This window comes from Choloepus didactylus, chromosome 23, assembly GCF_015220235.1.
Source record: "Choloepus didactylus isolate mChoDid1 chromosome 23, mChoDid1.pri, whole genome shotgun sequence".
NCBI lineage: Eukaryota > Metazoa > Chordata > Mammalia > Pilosa > Megalonychidae > Choloepus > Choloepus didactylus.
Window position 1 is genome coordinate 28,553,138 of NC_051329.1, and position 14,169 is coordinate 28,567,306.

General features: G+C 57.7%; 1 protein-coding gene across 4 annotated transcripts in view; it reads left to right on the forward strand.

Annotated features, from left to right (window-relative positions):
* OSBP2 (oxysterol binding protein 2) overlaps positions 1 to 14,169 on the forward strand; it is a 217,920-nt gene that overhangs the window by 173,381 nt on the left and 30,370 nt on the right. For all 4 annotated transcript variants that reach the window (XM_037817126.1, XM_037817127.1, XM_037817129.1 and 1 more), the window contains one exon: positions 9,865 to 10,121. In XM_037817126.1, the coding sequence (XP_037673054.1) occupies positions 9,865 to 10,121 (257 nt within the window). The remainder of the gene's footprint in view (positions 1 to 9,864; positions 10,122 to 14,169) is intronic.

Below are 14,169 nucleotides of genomic sequence, written 5' to 3' on the forward strand. Positions count from 1 at the left end.
GCTTGTGAGGCAGTAAGGTGTGCCTTGACCCCAGGAGCTGTTGGGCAGTTGACAAAATCAGGCTCTTCGGAAAAGCAAGCAAGGGGCAGTGTAAGTCACCACCGTGCCACCCCCTCCCACCAAGCACCAACCCTTGGGTTTCTCAGTTTCAAAAAGCTGCCCCCACCCCTGAGAGGGCTTCTCTGCTGAGAAACTTGATCCATTTTCCTCCAAAGATGAAAAAAGCTCCACTTCTAAAAATAGCCCACCTGGCTCCACTGAGCGGCTGTTTCCATAGCAACCTGCTCCTTCCCAGGTGCCTTGGGATGGCAGAGGGTCCCCGGCCTGGGGCGGGCAGTCAGCTGGCTCCTCGGCCAGAGCGGAGACCAGACTATTCAGGGGTTCAAGGAGAGCCCTGGGCGGGGGCAAGGGTAGGAAACACACGGCTCCCTCTGGTTCCAGGCCTCAGTGATTTGAGGTAAACTCAAGACAGGTTGTGGGCAAAGGTGAGCTGCACTGACAAAAGAGATGGAGACGCTGGGGGGCTGGCGGGTGGAGGTTGGTGTTTATGAAGTCCCAGCTCCATTCTGGTGCTTGCTGTCTCTTTCCACATCTAATGCTCCTGGCAGCCCAAGGGGCGAGCGGGTGTTGATATCCCCAGTGTATGGGATAGCACCCTTGATCATGGCCATGTGATAAGCAGGATGGCTTGGCCCAGAGCTGGGCTCTCCCTCTGCCCCAGGCTCCCTCCTCCCCAAACAAGCCAGGCCTACCAGGCTGGAGCAGTTGGGAGGCATGTGTGCCCAGCTTTGAGCTGAGGACACAGGGACTTGTGAGCTTTCTGCAGGAAGGAGCCTAGACAACTGAGTAAGGAGCTTCTGGTTCCTGGGACCACTCCACTCCCCAGGGTGGTGGAACAAATGGTAGGATCACTGGATAGGCAGAGGGGGTTCCGGACACTGTGCCACAGCAGCTCAGCGTGGGCAGTTGAACAGTGTCCCCCTCAAGGATGTCTGTGTCCTTATTCCCAGAACCTGTAAATACATAACTCTACATGGCAGAAGGGACTGTGCAGGGTAACTGAGTTAAGGCTCTCGAGACAGGGAGATGATCCCGAGTGTGGGAGTGACCCAATGCAAATATGAGGGTCCTTAGAAGGGGGTCAGAAGAGAGTTAGAGTCAGAACAACAAAGAGACTGGAGGATGCTGCGCTGCCGCCTTTGAAGGTGGAGGAAGGGGCCACAAGCCAAGGGGATCAGCAGCCCCCAGAAGCTGGAAACAGCAAGGAAAGTTTTTCCCCTGGAGCTTCTGGAAGCAGACACCTTGATTTTAGCACTTTTGACCTCTGTAACTAAGCAGTAGATGTGGGTTGTTTTAAACTAAGTTTGTGGGGATTTGTTACAGCAGAAATGGAAAATGAAGCCACTCAGGGAGCTCGCCGTGGACGAGAAGGCCAGTGCCACACTCCCTACGTCAGATTAAAGATGGCACAGCCAGGACGGACAGAGAAATTTTGACGACTACCTGTATTTCATTAATTTATACTCTTTTAATGAAAACGAGAACCCATGCTAGTCTGAATTATGTACTCCAGCAGGGGCACGTTCTAAATCTGTGTTCCTATAGGTACAAACTTGTGTGTAAAATAGGGCCTTTTGTAGATATTATTTTTAGTTAAGGTGTGGTCCCCCTGAATCCGTATTACTGGAGGCCTTATAAAAAGAAGAAACCAGAAGCCAGAAGTTAGAGGCCACAGGGAGAAGCCGGAAGCCAGCAGAAACCAGAAGAGCATGCGCAAGGAGAGAGACATGCAAGCCAAGGAGCCCCTAGGATTGCCAGCAGCCAGCAACAAGATGCTACAGGCTCTGGGAGAAAGCGAGCCTTGCTGATATCTCTTGGCCTTCTTCCAAAAGCCTCAAAATTGTGAGCCAGTCAATTCCTGTTGTTAAGCCCAAACCAGTTTGTGGAATTTGTGATAGCAGCTCTGGCAAATGAAGATAGTCTTTAGTGGAGCTCGTGAACATGGATTGGGTATTTTAGGAATCAGTTCCTTTCCAGAGATAGTCATGTCTGAGAGTCAGCTGAGCGCCTGTTTTCACAGTCCTTGCATCACAAGGTCCCGCTGTTCCAGGAGCGGATCTGGACCTCATTGCAGAGCTCCCTGTCTGGCCGTGCAGGCCGGGATCTGTTCTTCTTTCCGTGTTCCCAGTCTGGAGCTACTGTTGGCTTTTGCACCTGTAGCCAGGGCACCCCGGGAGGCCTACTTGCCAAGGAACGCGATGTGGTATTTAGCCCCCAGTTCCTGGACCCTCACTGAGAGGCCCCTTTCGTTAGGCAGCCTGGAGACACATTGCCTGGAGTTGTCCATCTCATTCCTGACCCAGAGCAAAGCTGACCCCTCTGTCTCCCATGCCCAATGCCCTTGTTTCAAGAAACCGTAGCGTTTGCAAGTGGCAGAGCCACTTGTTTGGATCTTTGGTTGCTTCTCTATGAAGGTTTGATCTGGACATCGAAAGCACGCCGGGAACAGCAGCGCATGAGCTCAGAGCAAGGCCCAGAGATGCGCAGGCCAGCGGGAGTTCAGCGGCCTTTGCCAAACAGGGGCCAGGCTGATGCGGGAGGGACGGAGGTCACCTATCAGGAAGGCGGAGCCCCAGCCACCTGCCTCCTGGGCCCTCCATCTCACCCTCTCCAGCTCTCCAGCCTTTCCTCCGTCTGCCACTCGGTTTGGTTCCCTGGAGTCACTGTCCTCCTCCGTGAACTGTGTCCTCAGAGGCTTGAGCCCTCAACCACAGAGCAGGGACCCAGACTCCTCCCCGATCTGCCCTTCGCCGGCTGTTTGGTGGTCTCAGCCTGATGCTCCTTGCATGGAGGCAGTCCTGCTGCTGAGATGAGGGACTGGAGGCAGGTCTCTGCAGACCCCCAAGGCATACATTCCGGCTCCACCCTCTTCCTGGTGAAGTTCAGAGTCTGGGAGGGGGAAAAGGACAACATGGACCAGCAAGGAGGGGGCGAGGTGAGGTGCCCCTTAAATCCTCCAAAAGAGAAATCCTGGAGCAGGGAGTATTGGGACTCACTTCCCAACCTGAAATCCCTTGTAAAACCAGGGTGGGCCTCTGGCTGTCTCACAGCAGGCTCCCCAGGTGTTCGGTTTGCTAATGCTGCCGTTTATGCAAAATACCAGAAATGGATTGGCTTTTATAAAGGGAGTTTATTTGGTTACAAAGTTACAGTCTGAAGGCCATGAAAACGTCCAAATGAAGGCATCAACACAAGTAAACCTTCAGTGAAGGAAGGCCAATGGCATCTGGAAAACTTCTGTTCTCTGGGAAGGCACGTGGCTGGCATCTGTTGATCCCAGGTTGTGTTCCAGCTCCACTCTCAGCTCCTGTGCATTCTTCAAAGTGTCTCTCTTGGCTGCAGCACCTCCTTCTGTCTGTGAACTCTTTTATAGGACTCCAGTGATTCAGTTGAGACCTACCCTGAATGGGGTAGCACCTCCATGGAAATTATCCAATCAAAATTCTCACCCACAGTTGATTGAGTCACATCTCCATGGAAACACTCAATTAAAGGATTCCATCCTCATCAATAGTAATACTTCTGCCCCCACAAAATTGCATCAAAGAACATAGCGCTTTGGGGGACATAATACATTCAAACCAGCACACCAAGTCAGGTGCTCAGAGATCCCCTCAGCATAGCTGCAGCATGAGATGGGCATTGGTTGGGGCACAGACCCCAGGCCAGGCCGCCACGGCTGGAATCCCACCACCTGCTCACTGTAGGACCAGCTGGTGCTGAGCCTCAGTTTCCTCACCTGTCAAACAAGGATGCTATGGATGTGAGGATTAAACAGGCAATTTGCCCACTGCTTTAGAGCATGCCGGGCACCTTGCAGGAAACGGCTTTTGCTGCAGTTTCGTCACTGACCAGGGGGAAACTGCCTCTTCCAGAGCTTGCCTCTCGGGGCAGCCAGCATTTCCCAGGAGCCCCTGCTGGCAGATGCAGGGCCCAGCCAGAGGCCAGAACGATGGAGGTTACTGCTGCCCACAGGGAGGTCAGCGGAGGCAGGCAGGAGGTGGGCAGGAGGGGCCAGCAGAAAGCGTTGGATGCCCAGGAGAGAGAACAGGGCATGCTGCAGAGCTGACAGAGGCTGCAGAGTCGAGATTTGACATAAAGTTTGGGCAGCAAGATTCTCACCAGGCTGAGGGCAAACGCCCCGGGCACTCGGTGCTTCTCCAGCAGCTCCTCGCCTCATGCCTGCTGCCCAGCAAGGGTTTCCTCCTGCCTCCTGCCACACAGGCAGCCCCGGGCTGGGAGGCAGAATGAAGTGGCATCTCTGCCCCAGCACTCTCTGCAACCTGAAGGCCTCCATGGCACAGCACAGTGTGTTCCCGCTGGGCCTGCTGGGTAGGGCTGGTGATCAAAGGCCAGCAGCTCACTGCCCGCAGTGACTCTGATAGCAGGAGTGTGGAGGGGGGACCCCCACTGGCCCCTCCGCTCTCTTCCCGGGAAAGCAGGCAGGGCATCGGAGCATCCACCCAGGAACCAGCTCCCAAGCCCTCAGCAAACATGCCTTAGCCATCTGAAGCAGGCCCCATCTGAGCTCCAGGCCACATCTCCCAGGGAGAGATCGCCGAAGGGGCTAGCAGCTCCTGCTCCAGCGTTTGACCTTGGCCAATCCCCCCTTTCCTCCTTCTGGGCCTGAATTGCAACGCGCATGATCAAAACTCCTCCTTGCTCTTCAAGGCTGGGTCAGGGGACCCTCTGTCCTCCCAGGCTTGGCTTGGCCATTCCAGGAGTGGCCTTCAGCTGACACCCAGGGAGCAGCCAGGGGGTGCTGTGCAGCTGGGAGCCCCGCTTGCATTGGCCGATGGCAACTGCGAAGGGCAGGGGAGAAGGGGAATGGGGGCAGAGGCGGTGGGGGCTGGGGCCTGTCAGGGGGCAGGGACCTCCCGCAGCATCGCAAACAAGTGGCCCTGGCTCTGCTCGGCCACTCCATGGCAGGTGCCACCCCATGTCCATTCACACTGCTAGAATGTTTCCCCTCATCAGAGGAGCCAGAGTCAGCCTTCCAAAGCTCTGCCAGGTGTTGTGATCAGAGACAAGGCTGCAGGGAAAATTATTCCTCAGTCCCAGACACTGAAGAAAGAGAACCCCAGAAAAGTAGGTGATTGCAAGACCTGGACACCAAAACAACCTTCAGCTTCCTAGGGAAGAGGAAGGGACCCAGGGGATCTCAACTGGGGCAGCTCATGTCATCCTCCTCTTGGGTTTCTTGTCGACAGCCATGGAGGACTGGCTCAGAGCCCATCCGGGGACCAGGGGCGGGTTGGGGGAGGACTGGGCACCGTGAGAACCAGGGACAGAGAGAACCTTTCTGGATAGAGGCTAAAATTCCAGCAGCCTATTGAGAATCCTCAGGAATGGGGGCTGCAGATGGGGGTGGGGGCCAGAGGACATCTTCTGATGCTGTCCCCACAGCAGCCCTGAGGGACAGGCCAGTCAGCCATGCTGACTCCCAGCCCGGGGTCACCTGCCCACCCAGCCGGCCCCCTCCCCACCCCGGCCACTCTCCCAGCTCCCTGCCTTGGCTGAGCTCCTGGAATCTTCCACCAGGGTGCCACTGGCTAGGGATGGGCTAGTTCATTCCCAGGGTCCGCTTGGTTGGAACCTGGCCCCATCCTGCACCGTGTTCTAGCTTGTGACTATTTCACCCTCCCAGTGTTCAGGAAGACCTCAGCTTCCTTTGTTTCTCAAAAGGACCAGCGTTTTCTAGAAGGTAATGGAGAGGCATGTGGTTCAGCCCAGCAAGGCTCTGAGTGGTGGAGGTGGTGCTGGGAGGTAATCATCATTCCTGGCAGGGGGTGGCCCAGCACCTGGATCCTTTTCCGGACCCACAAGGGAAGGCTTGGCGCCCTTGTTCCCCGGGTGAGGAAACCAAGCTCTGGGCAGGGAAACTGCCGCACAGAGCAGCAGAGCCAACGGGAACCTAGAGCTGGGGAGTCCAGGCCTCTTGTTCTCTGCCCTCAGGCCCAACCTTTTCAGGCTGACACTGTTGGATCCTCAGTGGGTCCAGGCTCCCCTTCCAGGTCCTCTGCAGCTTGCCGAGGTCACACTGGGTGGCCTTGGGTGCAAGCACCGAGGCGCTGGGACTGCTTGGTGACGCAAGCCCCAGGCATGCTGCTGTGACATGGCCTGTGATTTTGGTTGCTCCTGTACTTGTACGAAAACCTTTGCAAAATTTCCGTTGCTTTTGACGTCTGTAGATAGCTCCAAGCATCTGCTGTGCTGTGGCCATGTCACTTGTTATTTTGCTCTTCTCAGATCCTCATCATCACTGGTGTTTATTCCCAATGGAAAGTGGCAATAAGAGACGGTATGGGGGGCTCATGCCATGGTATCATACAAGCCTTTCCTTCCTTTGAAATGAATTGCAGAGTCCTTGGTCAGAGGAGGGGTGAGGGTGGTGGAACTAAGAGTTCTGTCCCTGGTCCTCAGGGCCGTCTCCCAATATCCTTTGGAAAAGCACAAGACAGTGTTTCATTTTTCCTAATTTCAGAAACATCACAGTAAATCGTTTCTCTGTCTTTCCAATGTGGGTTTCCAGTTCCTTGAGGGTCCACCTGCCCCAGCACTGAGGCTTTGGGAGTCAGCTATGGCCGGAAGTCACCGTCTCAGAAGCCACGTCCCCTTGACTGCTCGGCCGAGCTCTCGCCCGAGGTTGTGGTGGGATTATCACCACTGCACTCAGCAGGTTCTAAGCTGCCTGGAACCTGGGCCCGAGTCCCACGTGGAGGATCATGGGAGGCCAGGCCTGGGGCAGCCCCCTCGAGGAGTGAGTGGATGGAGTGAGGGTGGCATGTCCTTCATGGCCAGGTAGCTGTGACGGGCCATTCAGGTCCTTGGAGCTGAGTGGGGGCTGCTGTCAGCATGTCTGGGCCGGTTTGGGGTCCATTCTGTACTTGTGCATCTTCATCTTTGGGTTACCCAAACCGCCTTGGCAGCCTCTTTGCTGTAGGGGCCCCGAGCACCCCCAGGCTTGGAGGAGGGGGCAGAATAATGGGCAAGCCCTTCCTGCTCCAGCTTCCTGTGGTCACCCCAGCCCTGCCGGACCTCTCCAGCCCATCCATTCCGCTGCCAGTCTTGTCTCAGTGAGTTAGTGGAAGCCTGTCCCATTGACCAGGGACAGGGATTTGCTTCTTCTACTCTCAAGTTGCTGGTGTAATGTTGGAGGTGGGTTGGAGAGACACCAGGTCAGGGGTTACCGAATAGCAGTCAGCTTTGTAGGCTCCAGTGGGGCTGGAGATGGGCAGGGAGAGGTCCTCCGAGGGAGCCTGAGATCCATAGAATGAGGGAGAGAAGGAGGGATGAGGGGAATGAATGAGTGAATGAATGAATGATTATGGGTGGCCACACCCACACGGCTTCCTTTCACCAAGGGGTGAAAGCCCAGGCCCCTTGACCTGGTGTCAGGGGCCCATCACTCTCTCCCCTCGCCACCCAGCGCCTCGACCCAAACCCCCACCCCTGACCTTCCATTTCCTCCTCCAGGCCCTGCCTACCTGGCACATCTCGGCCCCTGCCGCCAACATCTGCCAACCTGGACGGTGTCTCCTCTGGGTGGCCCCCCATAATCACTCATTCATTCGCCCATTCACTCCCCACATCCCTCCCTCCCTCCCTCATTCTATGGATCTCACACCCCTTCTGGGAGGATCTCTTCCTGCCCATCTCCAGCCCCACTGGAGCCCACAAAGCTGACTGCTATTCGGTAACCCCTGACTCCAGTGTCTCTCCATCCTGCCTCCAACACCACACCAGCGACTTGAGAGTAGAACAAGCAAATCCCTCGTCCCTGGCATCTGGACCTGCACTTGACCATGGGAGCTGCTTCCTAGGGGTGTACAATTTAATCACAAGTTGGAGACACAGCTCAGTCGGCCTAGCTGCTCCACTCCTCAGGCCCTTGCTTAGGGCTTGCCCAGCACACCCTCCCAGTGACAAGCATCTGTTCTGACTGGTCAGTGGCTGGCTCAGGTGTTAAACATATAGACCAAGGGAACCTGCCCCCCCCCCCAGCCTCAGTGACAAAGGCTGCAATGTAACTAAGAGCCCAGGCAGAGCTCCAGAGCCCCCCAGCCTGTGGCCTGGAACAATTTGGTGCACCCCTCTGCCCCTGCCCACCTGGTTGGGTCATCCCGTGTGCTCGTGGTGCTGCCTCTCCAGGGCCCGATACCCTGAAAGCCTCCACGTGCATCAGCAGAGAGGGGAAAGGCCCTGCAAGCAGACAAACCTGGACTCAGAGCTCAGTTCTGACCCGGGCAGCTGGGCCCTGAGCCACTGGCTTGGCCTGTGGGAACCTGTGTTTTCCCACTGCAGAGCGGAAAAAGAGCCACCCTGGGGCTCAGAGTTAACTGTGATGGGGCCCTGAGCCTGGCCTTGCACGTGGCCTCCAGACACTGGGTCACTGGGGCTGTGGTCGTGCTGGCTGTGGGGAGTCTCCCTGCTGGGCCTGGGCATGGGCTCAGGGCCCCTGTGGCCCTCAGCTCGCCCTGCCTCGGCCCCCGGCCACCACCCCAGCATAACCTTGTCCTGTCGTGGGAAGGAATCTAGTCCTGCACTTTTTTTAAAAACTTTCACATCTCTGGTTATAGAGCTCCTTCATCTAAAAGGAAAAAAAAAAACACAAAAAGCTTTTTGCTGAGTATTTCGGAAACAGGGCATATCAGAAACTCCATGGCAGTTACTGGCTTTGGGACGCCAGCCTCTTGGTTACCCCGTGCCAGCTTAAGTTAAAGCAGCAGCTGCCCACCCCAGGCACTTGCAGCTGCCGGGTGCACCCTCCGGAGGCTCCGACAGCCCTCTGTCCCCTGGGACACCGGTCGGGCTAGCAGGGGCCAGCTCCAGGTCCCCCGGACTCCCAGGAAGGGGGAGCACTGGGGCACAAGGAGAGGGGCACAAGTAGGAAGCCCGTGAGGGCCCACCTGGCCTCTCCCAAGGAGGCCCCAGCAGCTGGAGTGAAGAGGTGGTCTCTGGAGGGCAGCCTGGGCCTCAGTTTCCTCAGGTGTCCCCCGGGGACAGTACAGCCCCTGCCCTGACAAGGCCATTTGAGGATTCAGCCAATGTCACACCCCGTCGGCATCCAGTGAACAGGGCGGCCTTGTTCTCGCAGCGGGGAATGGGCAAAGCCACAGCAGGAGGAGGTGGGGGGCCAGGAGGGGTGTGTGACTTGGACCCGGGGGTCTTCAAGCCGGCCTTGAAGAGGAGGCAACTGGGGTCTCAAAGGGGCTGGTAGGGGCGGGTCCTCTGAGCAGGGGCTGTGGGGAGGATGCCGGCAGTGGGGGCGCAGCGGGAAAGGAGGCAGTGCAGGGAGCTGAGCGCAGCCTCGTGTGGCTGGACGAAGGGCTTGAGCAGGGAGCGAGGAAGGGCAGGTCAGCTAGGGGGCCTGAGGAGCCCGGGCTTTACTCGGGGGTCTCTCTGGTCCTGGTGGGAGCTGCTCCTGCAGAGGTATCTCCACTGCCCCACCCAGCACGTCCCATCCTTGCCCACCCACCATCACTCGCAAGAGCTGGAGCCCAGCACACTGGCAGGTCCTGCAGGGGTCCCCCTGCTCCCCAAAAGCACAGTCCTGGCTCTGCTTCTTAGGCTGGACCCCCCTCCTAAGACTCCTTCCCACTGATGCAGGATGCTCTCCAGTGCCCAACACCCTGCCGGAATCTGGTGGCTCAGGGCAGGTGGCAGCTCCCATGAACTAACCCCAGGAGAGGAAACCAGCCCCATCCAGGGAACTGATGGTTTTCGTGACACTGCCCCTCTGCCCCGGACGGCCCAGGCCGTGCCTGTCGGTAATAACTGCGGCAACTCTGTTTCCCCCCACAGATGACTCTGGGGACGACGACGACCAGAGTGCCTCCCCGTCCGACAAGAGCGAGCTCTGCCACACCATTAAAAACCTCTCCTTGAAGTTAGACGACCTGAGCACCTGCAATGACCTCATCGCCAAGCACGGCGCTGCCCTCCAGCGCTCCCTGAGCGAGCTGGACACCCTCAAGGTCCCGTCTGAGAGCGGCGAGAAGCTGAAGGCCGTGAACGAGCGCGCTACCCTCTTCCGCATCACATCAAATGCTATGATCAACGTGAGTTCCCACCCTCACCGTGGCCCTGGCTCCGTCACCAGCATCGGGGTGAGGTCAGGGTGCCCCCACTGGGGTCCCTGAGTGGCCAGACTGACAGACCAGGGCTCCGTTTTCTGTGTTTCACAACTTCCTACCCTCCATATCCTCTCTGTCATTGCATTATCGTTGTTGGGCAGGGACACTCTTTAATTACCTGGTAGGAACTAGGGTTGAGTGCAGCATCTGGTTAAGGCTTGCAGGTGTCTCCTGCCTGGGTGAGGAGAGCCAGGGCCTGGTCAGGGATGCAGCTGCCTCGTTGGCCCATAACAGCTGCTGCTGCTCCTTCCTGGGGAGTACATTCCATAGACACAGTAGGATCAGGACCTGGGGCACGTACTTGTGATGGGAAGCTGGGTTAGAGAGGTGGTCACTTAGCCAGAAGAGCTTTAGAGTTGAACCTGCCATGGGTCGCGCCAATCTGAGCATCAAAGGAACATGTAATAGCAAACTTTAATCATAAAGCACAGCCATGGGAATTGGAGCTCCCACCAGGTTCTGGAAGTTCCTCTGCTGTGACTGGGAGCTCCTCCATGGTGACTGAGAGTATAGTGGTTGACGTGCTTCTGAGCCCTTCCTCTCTCTGCCCAGAGGAGGTGTGACAGCTCCTGGGAGGGGCACATCCCAGCCAGGGGGTCCAGCTGGGGGGAGGCCCAGGTCCAGAGACCATATGCTGGCCGGAGACAGTGGGCCACAGTGGTGCCAGATGAGGCTGGGCCCGTCAGGGTGTCAGACCAGAGCTGGGCCAGGAGTGGAGATGGGAGTCTAGACCCAGCAGGAAACCCAAGAGCAGGGGCCTGGGTTCCTGTATCTCCACCCAAGACGTGCACAGACCTTAAGCATCTTCATGACATAATAAAACCTTCTGGTTTCCCCATACACCCCAGAGCCGTTGCCCTCAGGCAGCTCCCCCGTCCCCACCTCCCTGTCCCATGACTGAGAAGCTGCTTTGTCTTGAATAAGCAGTTTCGGCTTTTTCAAGCTCATGACCTTCTCAACTGTCTGAAGTCTGGCTCATTCCTTTATCAGGCATTGGAGGCTTGTGTGTATTTACGGAGTCATGAAAACAGCTTTGCCCTCTAGCGCATGATGAATTGTTTTATGGGCAGCCAAGCTCCTTGGGGCGGATTACGATGCCCTGTTTCTAGTCCCTGCGCCAGGGAAACGTGTCATGTTGATGGAGAGCAGGGCCCGGGCCAGCTCTGCCCCTCCTGCTGGTGTGAACTTGCTGTCTCGACCTCTCTCTCAGCCCTGGCGGTTAAATGGGGGTGTAGTGAGGAGTGGGGTTCCAGGTGGGCCCAGAAGCCCATGTCCTCCAGGGACCCCCCTGGTGGCTCCTTCTCACCTGGCAGGAATCGGGTCAGTTCTGGGAGGGATGTTTGCATGACCGTCGGACCCCAGATGAATAAGTCCCACCGCGGGTGGAGGACCACCAAGGCAAAGCCGGCCACTCGGACCAGGTCAGGCTGCCTGGACATGACACACGTCCCCACCCCTGGCCAGGCCTCAGCTTCTACAGCTGTCATGAGGAGCGGGATGGAGCTGGGAATCTGTAACCGAGGCAACAGTGTGGCTCCTCCCCCGACCCCACGCATGCCCCATTCATGCCCCAAACCACTGACCGCTGCCCCCAACAATCTCCTTAATTGCGTAATCACGCCCAAAGTAAACACTGAGACTCGGAGAAGGTGCAGAAGCTGCCTAGGGCCCACCCCTGCTAGTAAGGGGCAAGGCCAGGGTACAAACCCCGATCTATGTGGTGTGTGACCTTCTAGGGGAGTGAGGGCTCTATGGCCCAAGGCAGGGAGGGTGAGACCCCCCAGGGCTGCACTCTGAGGTCAGGACATGGTGGGATTGGTTTTGTATCCCCACCCCCCGCCCCAGAGTGTGACCCCAGCCTCATGCATCCCTCTTAGCTCCTCCAGATATGTCTTTTACCTCCGAGACAGGGATGCAGCCCACCCCCACCCCCCACCCAGGGTCCCGGGAAATGGGGACTGAGGAAAGGAAGCCACCCCTAGCTGTCCCCAGAGGCACAACCCATCATCCCCCAGACCCCTCAAGATCTTGCTGTAAGAGGAGGGAGCTCTGTTTCCTCCTGGTGCTGGGATCTCACTTCGCTTCCCTGTCCCCTCCCCAGCCCTGCCCCCTGCCCTGACTGTAACGTGAGTCCTCACGGGAGAAGCTTCCATTGATACCCATCCCGGAATCCCTCTCCCCACTGGGCCCTCTGCACAGTCCCCTCCTGGTGCTCTGTATCAGCACCCTGGGGAGTGGCTGTGGTTTTCCACCTTGGGGGCTCAGATCGGAACCAGAGCAGAAAATGCTGGCCGGCCAGACAGCCCCAGAGGGAAACGCAGCCTTAGAGGGTGCCCTTCTTATGTGAGGAGACTGGCTGCTGCCTCTCCGTGTTTCCCCAAGAGAGTGAAGAATCTGGGATCTGTCACATTCTTCACATTTGGAAAAGAACCTAGATATCATAAGCCTTTAGCTCCCAAGTGCCCAGCGCCATGGCAGGAAGGGGGTGGGGGGTGGGCTCTCTGGACCCTCCCCGAGATCCCCAGCCCCCACGTTTGGGGACGCTGGCCCCTTCCACATGCCCACTACTCCCCTGGGGCAGTGCAGGGGATCCTTACCTCAAACCTTAGGAGTTTGAGGGAGCAGGGTGCTGTGTCACTCAGAGGCTTCCAGGTCAGATTGACCCTCAGTGACTTTGCCATGGCTGTACCTTCCAGAAGGCCCTTTTCATCCTTCAAAACCCCACGCGGACGGCCCTGTGGCTGGGAGGCTTGCCACAGTGGAACCTCCTGGCTAGAACTTCCGGCATCTGAGGCCCCTGCCCTGCCCAATCCCACCATGCAGCCTTTCGCTAGCTGCTTCACCGTCTTCAGTCAAAGTGGGTCTCGTATCTAGAGAAATAAATGCCCCCTATAGCCCACAACTCATATTTATTGGCTATGTCACCATTTACAAAGACATTCTGGTCCCATTTCCTCACCTGGACAGGTCTGTAAGAAAGCAGAGGCTTTCCCAGCCCTCCTTCTGCCTGCAGAGCCACCCTGCGCCCCACGCCTTCCAGAGGAATGGCCTGGCCCGGTGGCCGAGAGATTGGAACAGTGCTTTATGAAGTTAAATTGTAACACTGCATTTTTCACCAGCACACCGTCCGGAGCTCCAGTCTCCTTCCCTCTTCTTGTGGCCTTGGCTTGGCAGGGTTCTTTCTATCAGGTTTTGAGCATTTGGCTCGCTGGAGATGCAGCAGAGCAGAGGCCTGGGGGGCAAACTCCTGGGAAACCTGCCCCTCTGGTCACACACTGAAGCCAGGCCCACAGCTCACGAGGCAGGGAAGTCCTGGCCTGAAGGGAATTTATCCCGGACCTTAGCAGCCGGCAGGGACTCTGCAGGGAACAGGCAGGCCCAGCCCTGCCCCTAGCAGCTCACAGGCCGGCAGACTCGCTCACGTGTCCGCAGCGAGGCCTTTGCGAGGAGGAGCTACACGGGGTGGTGGTTCCCTCATCCACTTTTGAAGGCCTCATTTGTGGAGGGCCTGGCAAGAAGCTGGGAGGGTTCCACAGCTGCCTGGGGAGAGGGGCTGGCGCAGGCCAGCAGGAGGGTTCAGGGTGGCAGCCTCGGAGCAGGGCCTGGAAGGGGAAGGGGGGCTTCTCCCGCCGGGAAGGGGGCCCACCCCTCTTTGCCTCTAGCACCCACCCTGTAGCCGCCCCGCCTGCCCACCCGTTGCCCGGCCTGTCTTCTGTGGCAGCCCCAGAGCAGGACCTGGCCATTGGGCAGAGCTCCCCGGCTGTGTGGGCCCCACCACCCCTCTGTCCCAGGGGGGAGAGCAACTGGGGTTTCCATCTCTCCTCAGGGAACATGGAGGGACCAGTGCGGCTGGGCAGTGTTCATTCAGGAGAGAGAAAGGGGTGTGGGGCTCACTCCAGAATATGTGCTTCTGCGGCTGGGCCAGGCTGTCCCTGTCCAGCCTCGCCTCCTGCCCACTCCCCGTGGGCTGCTC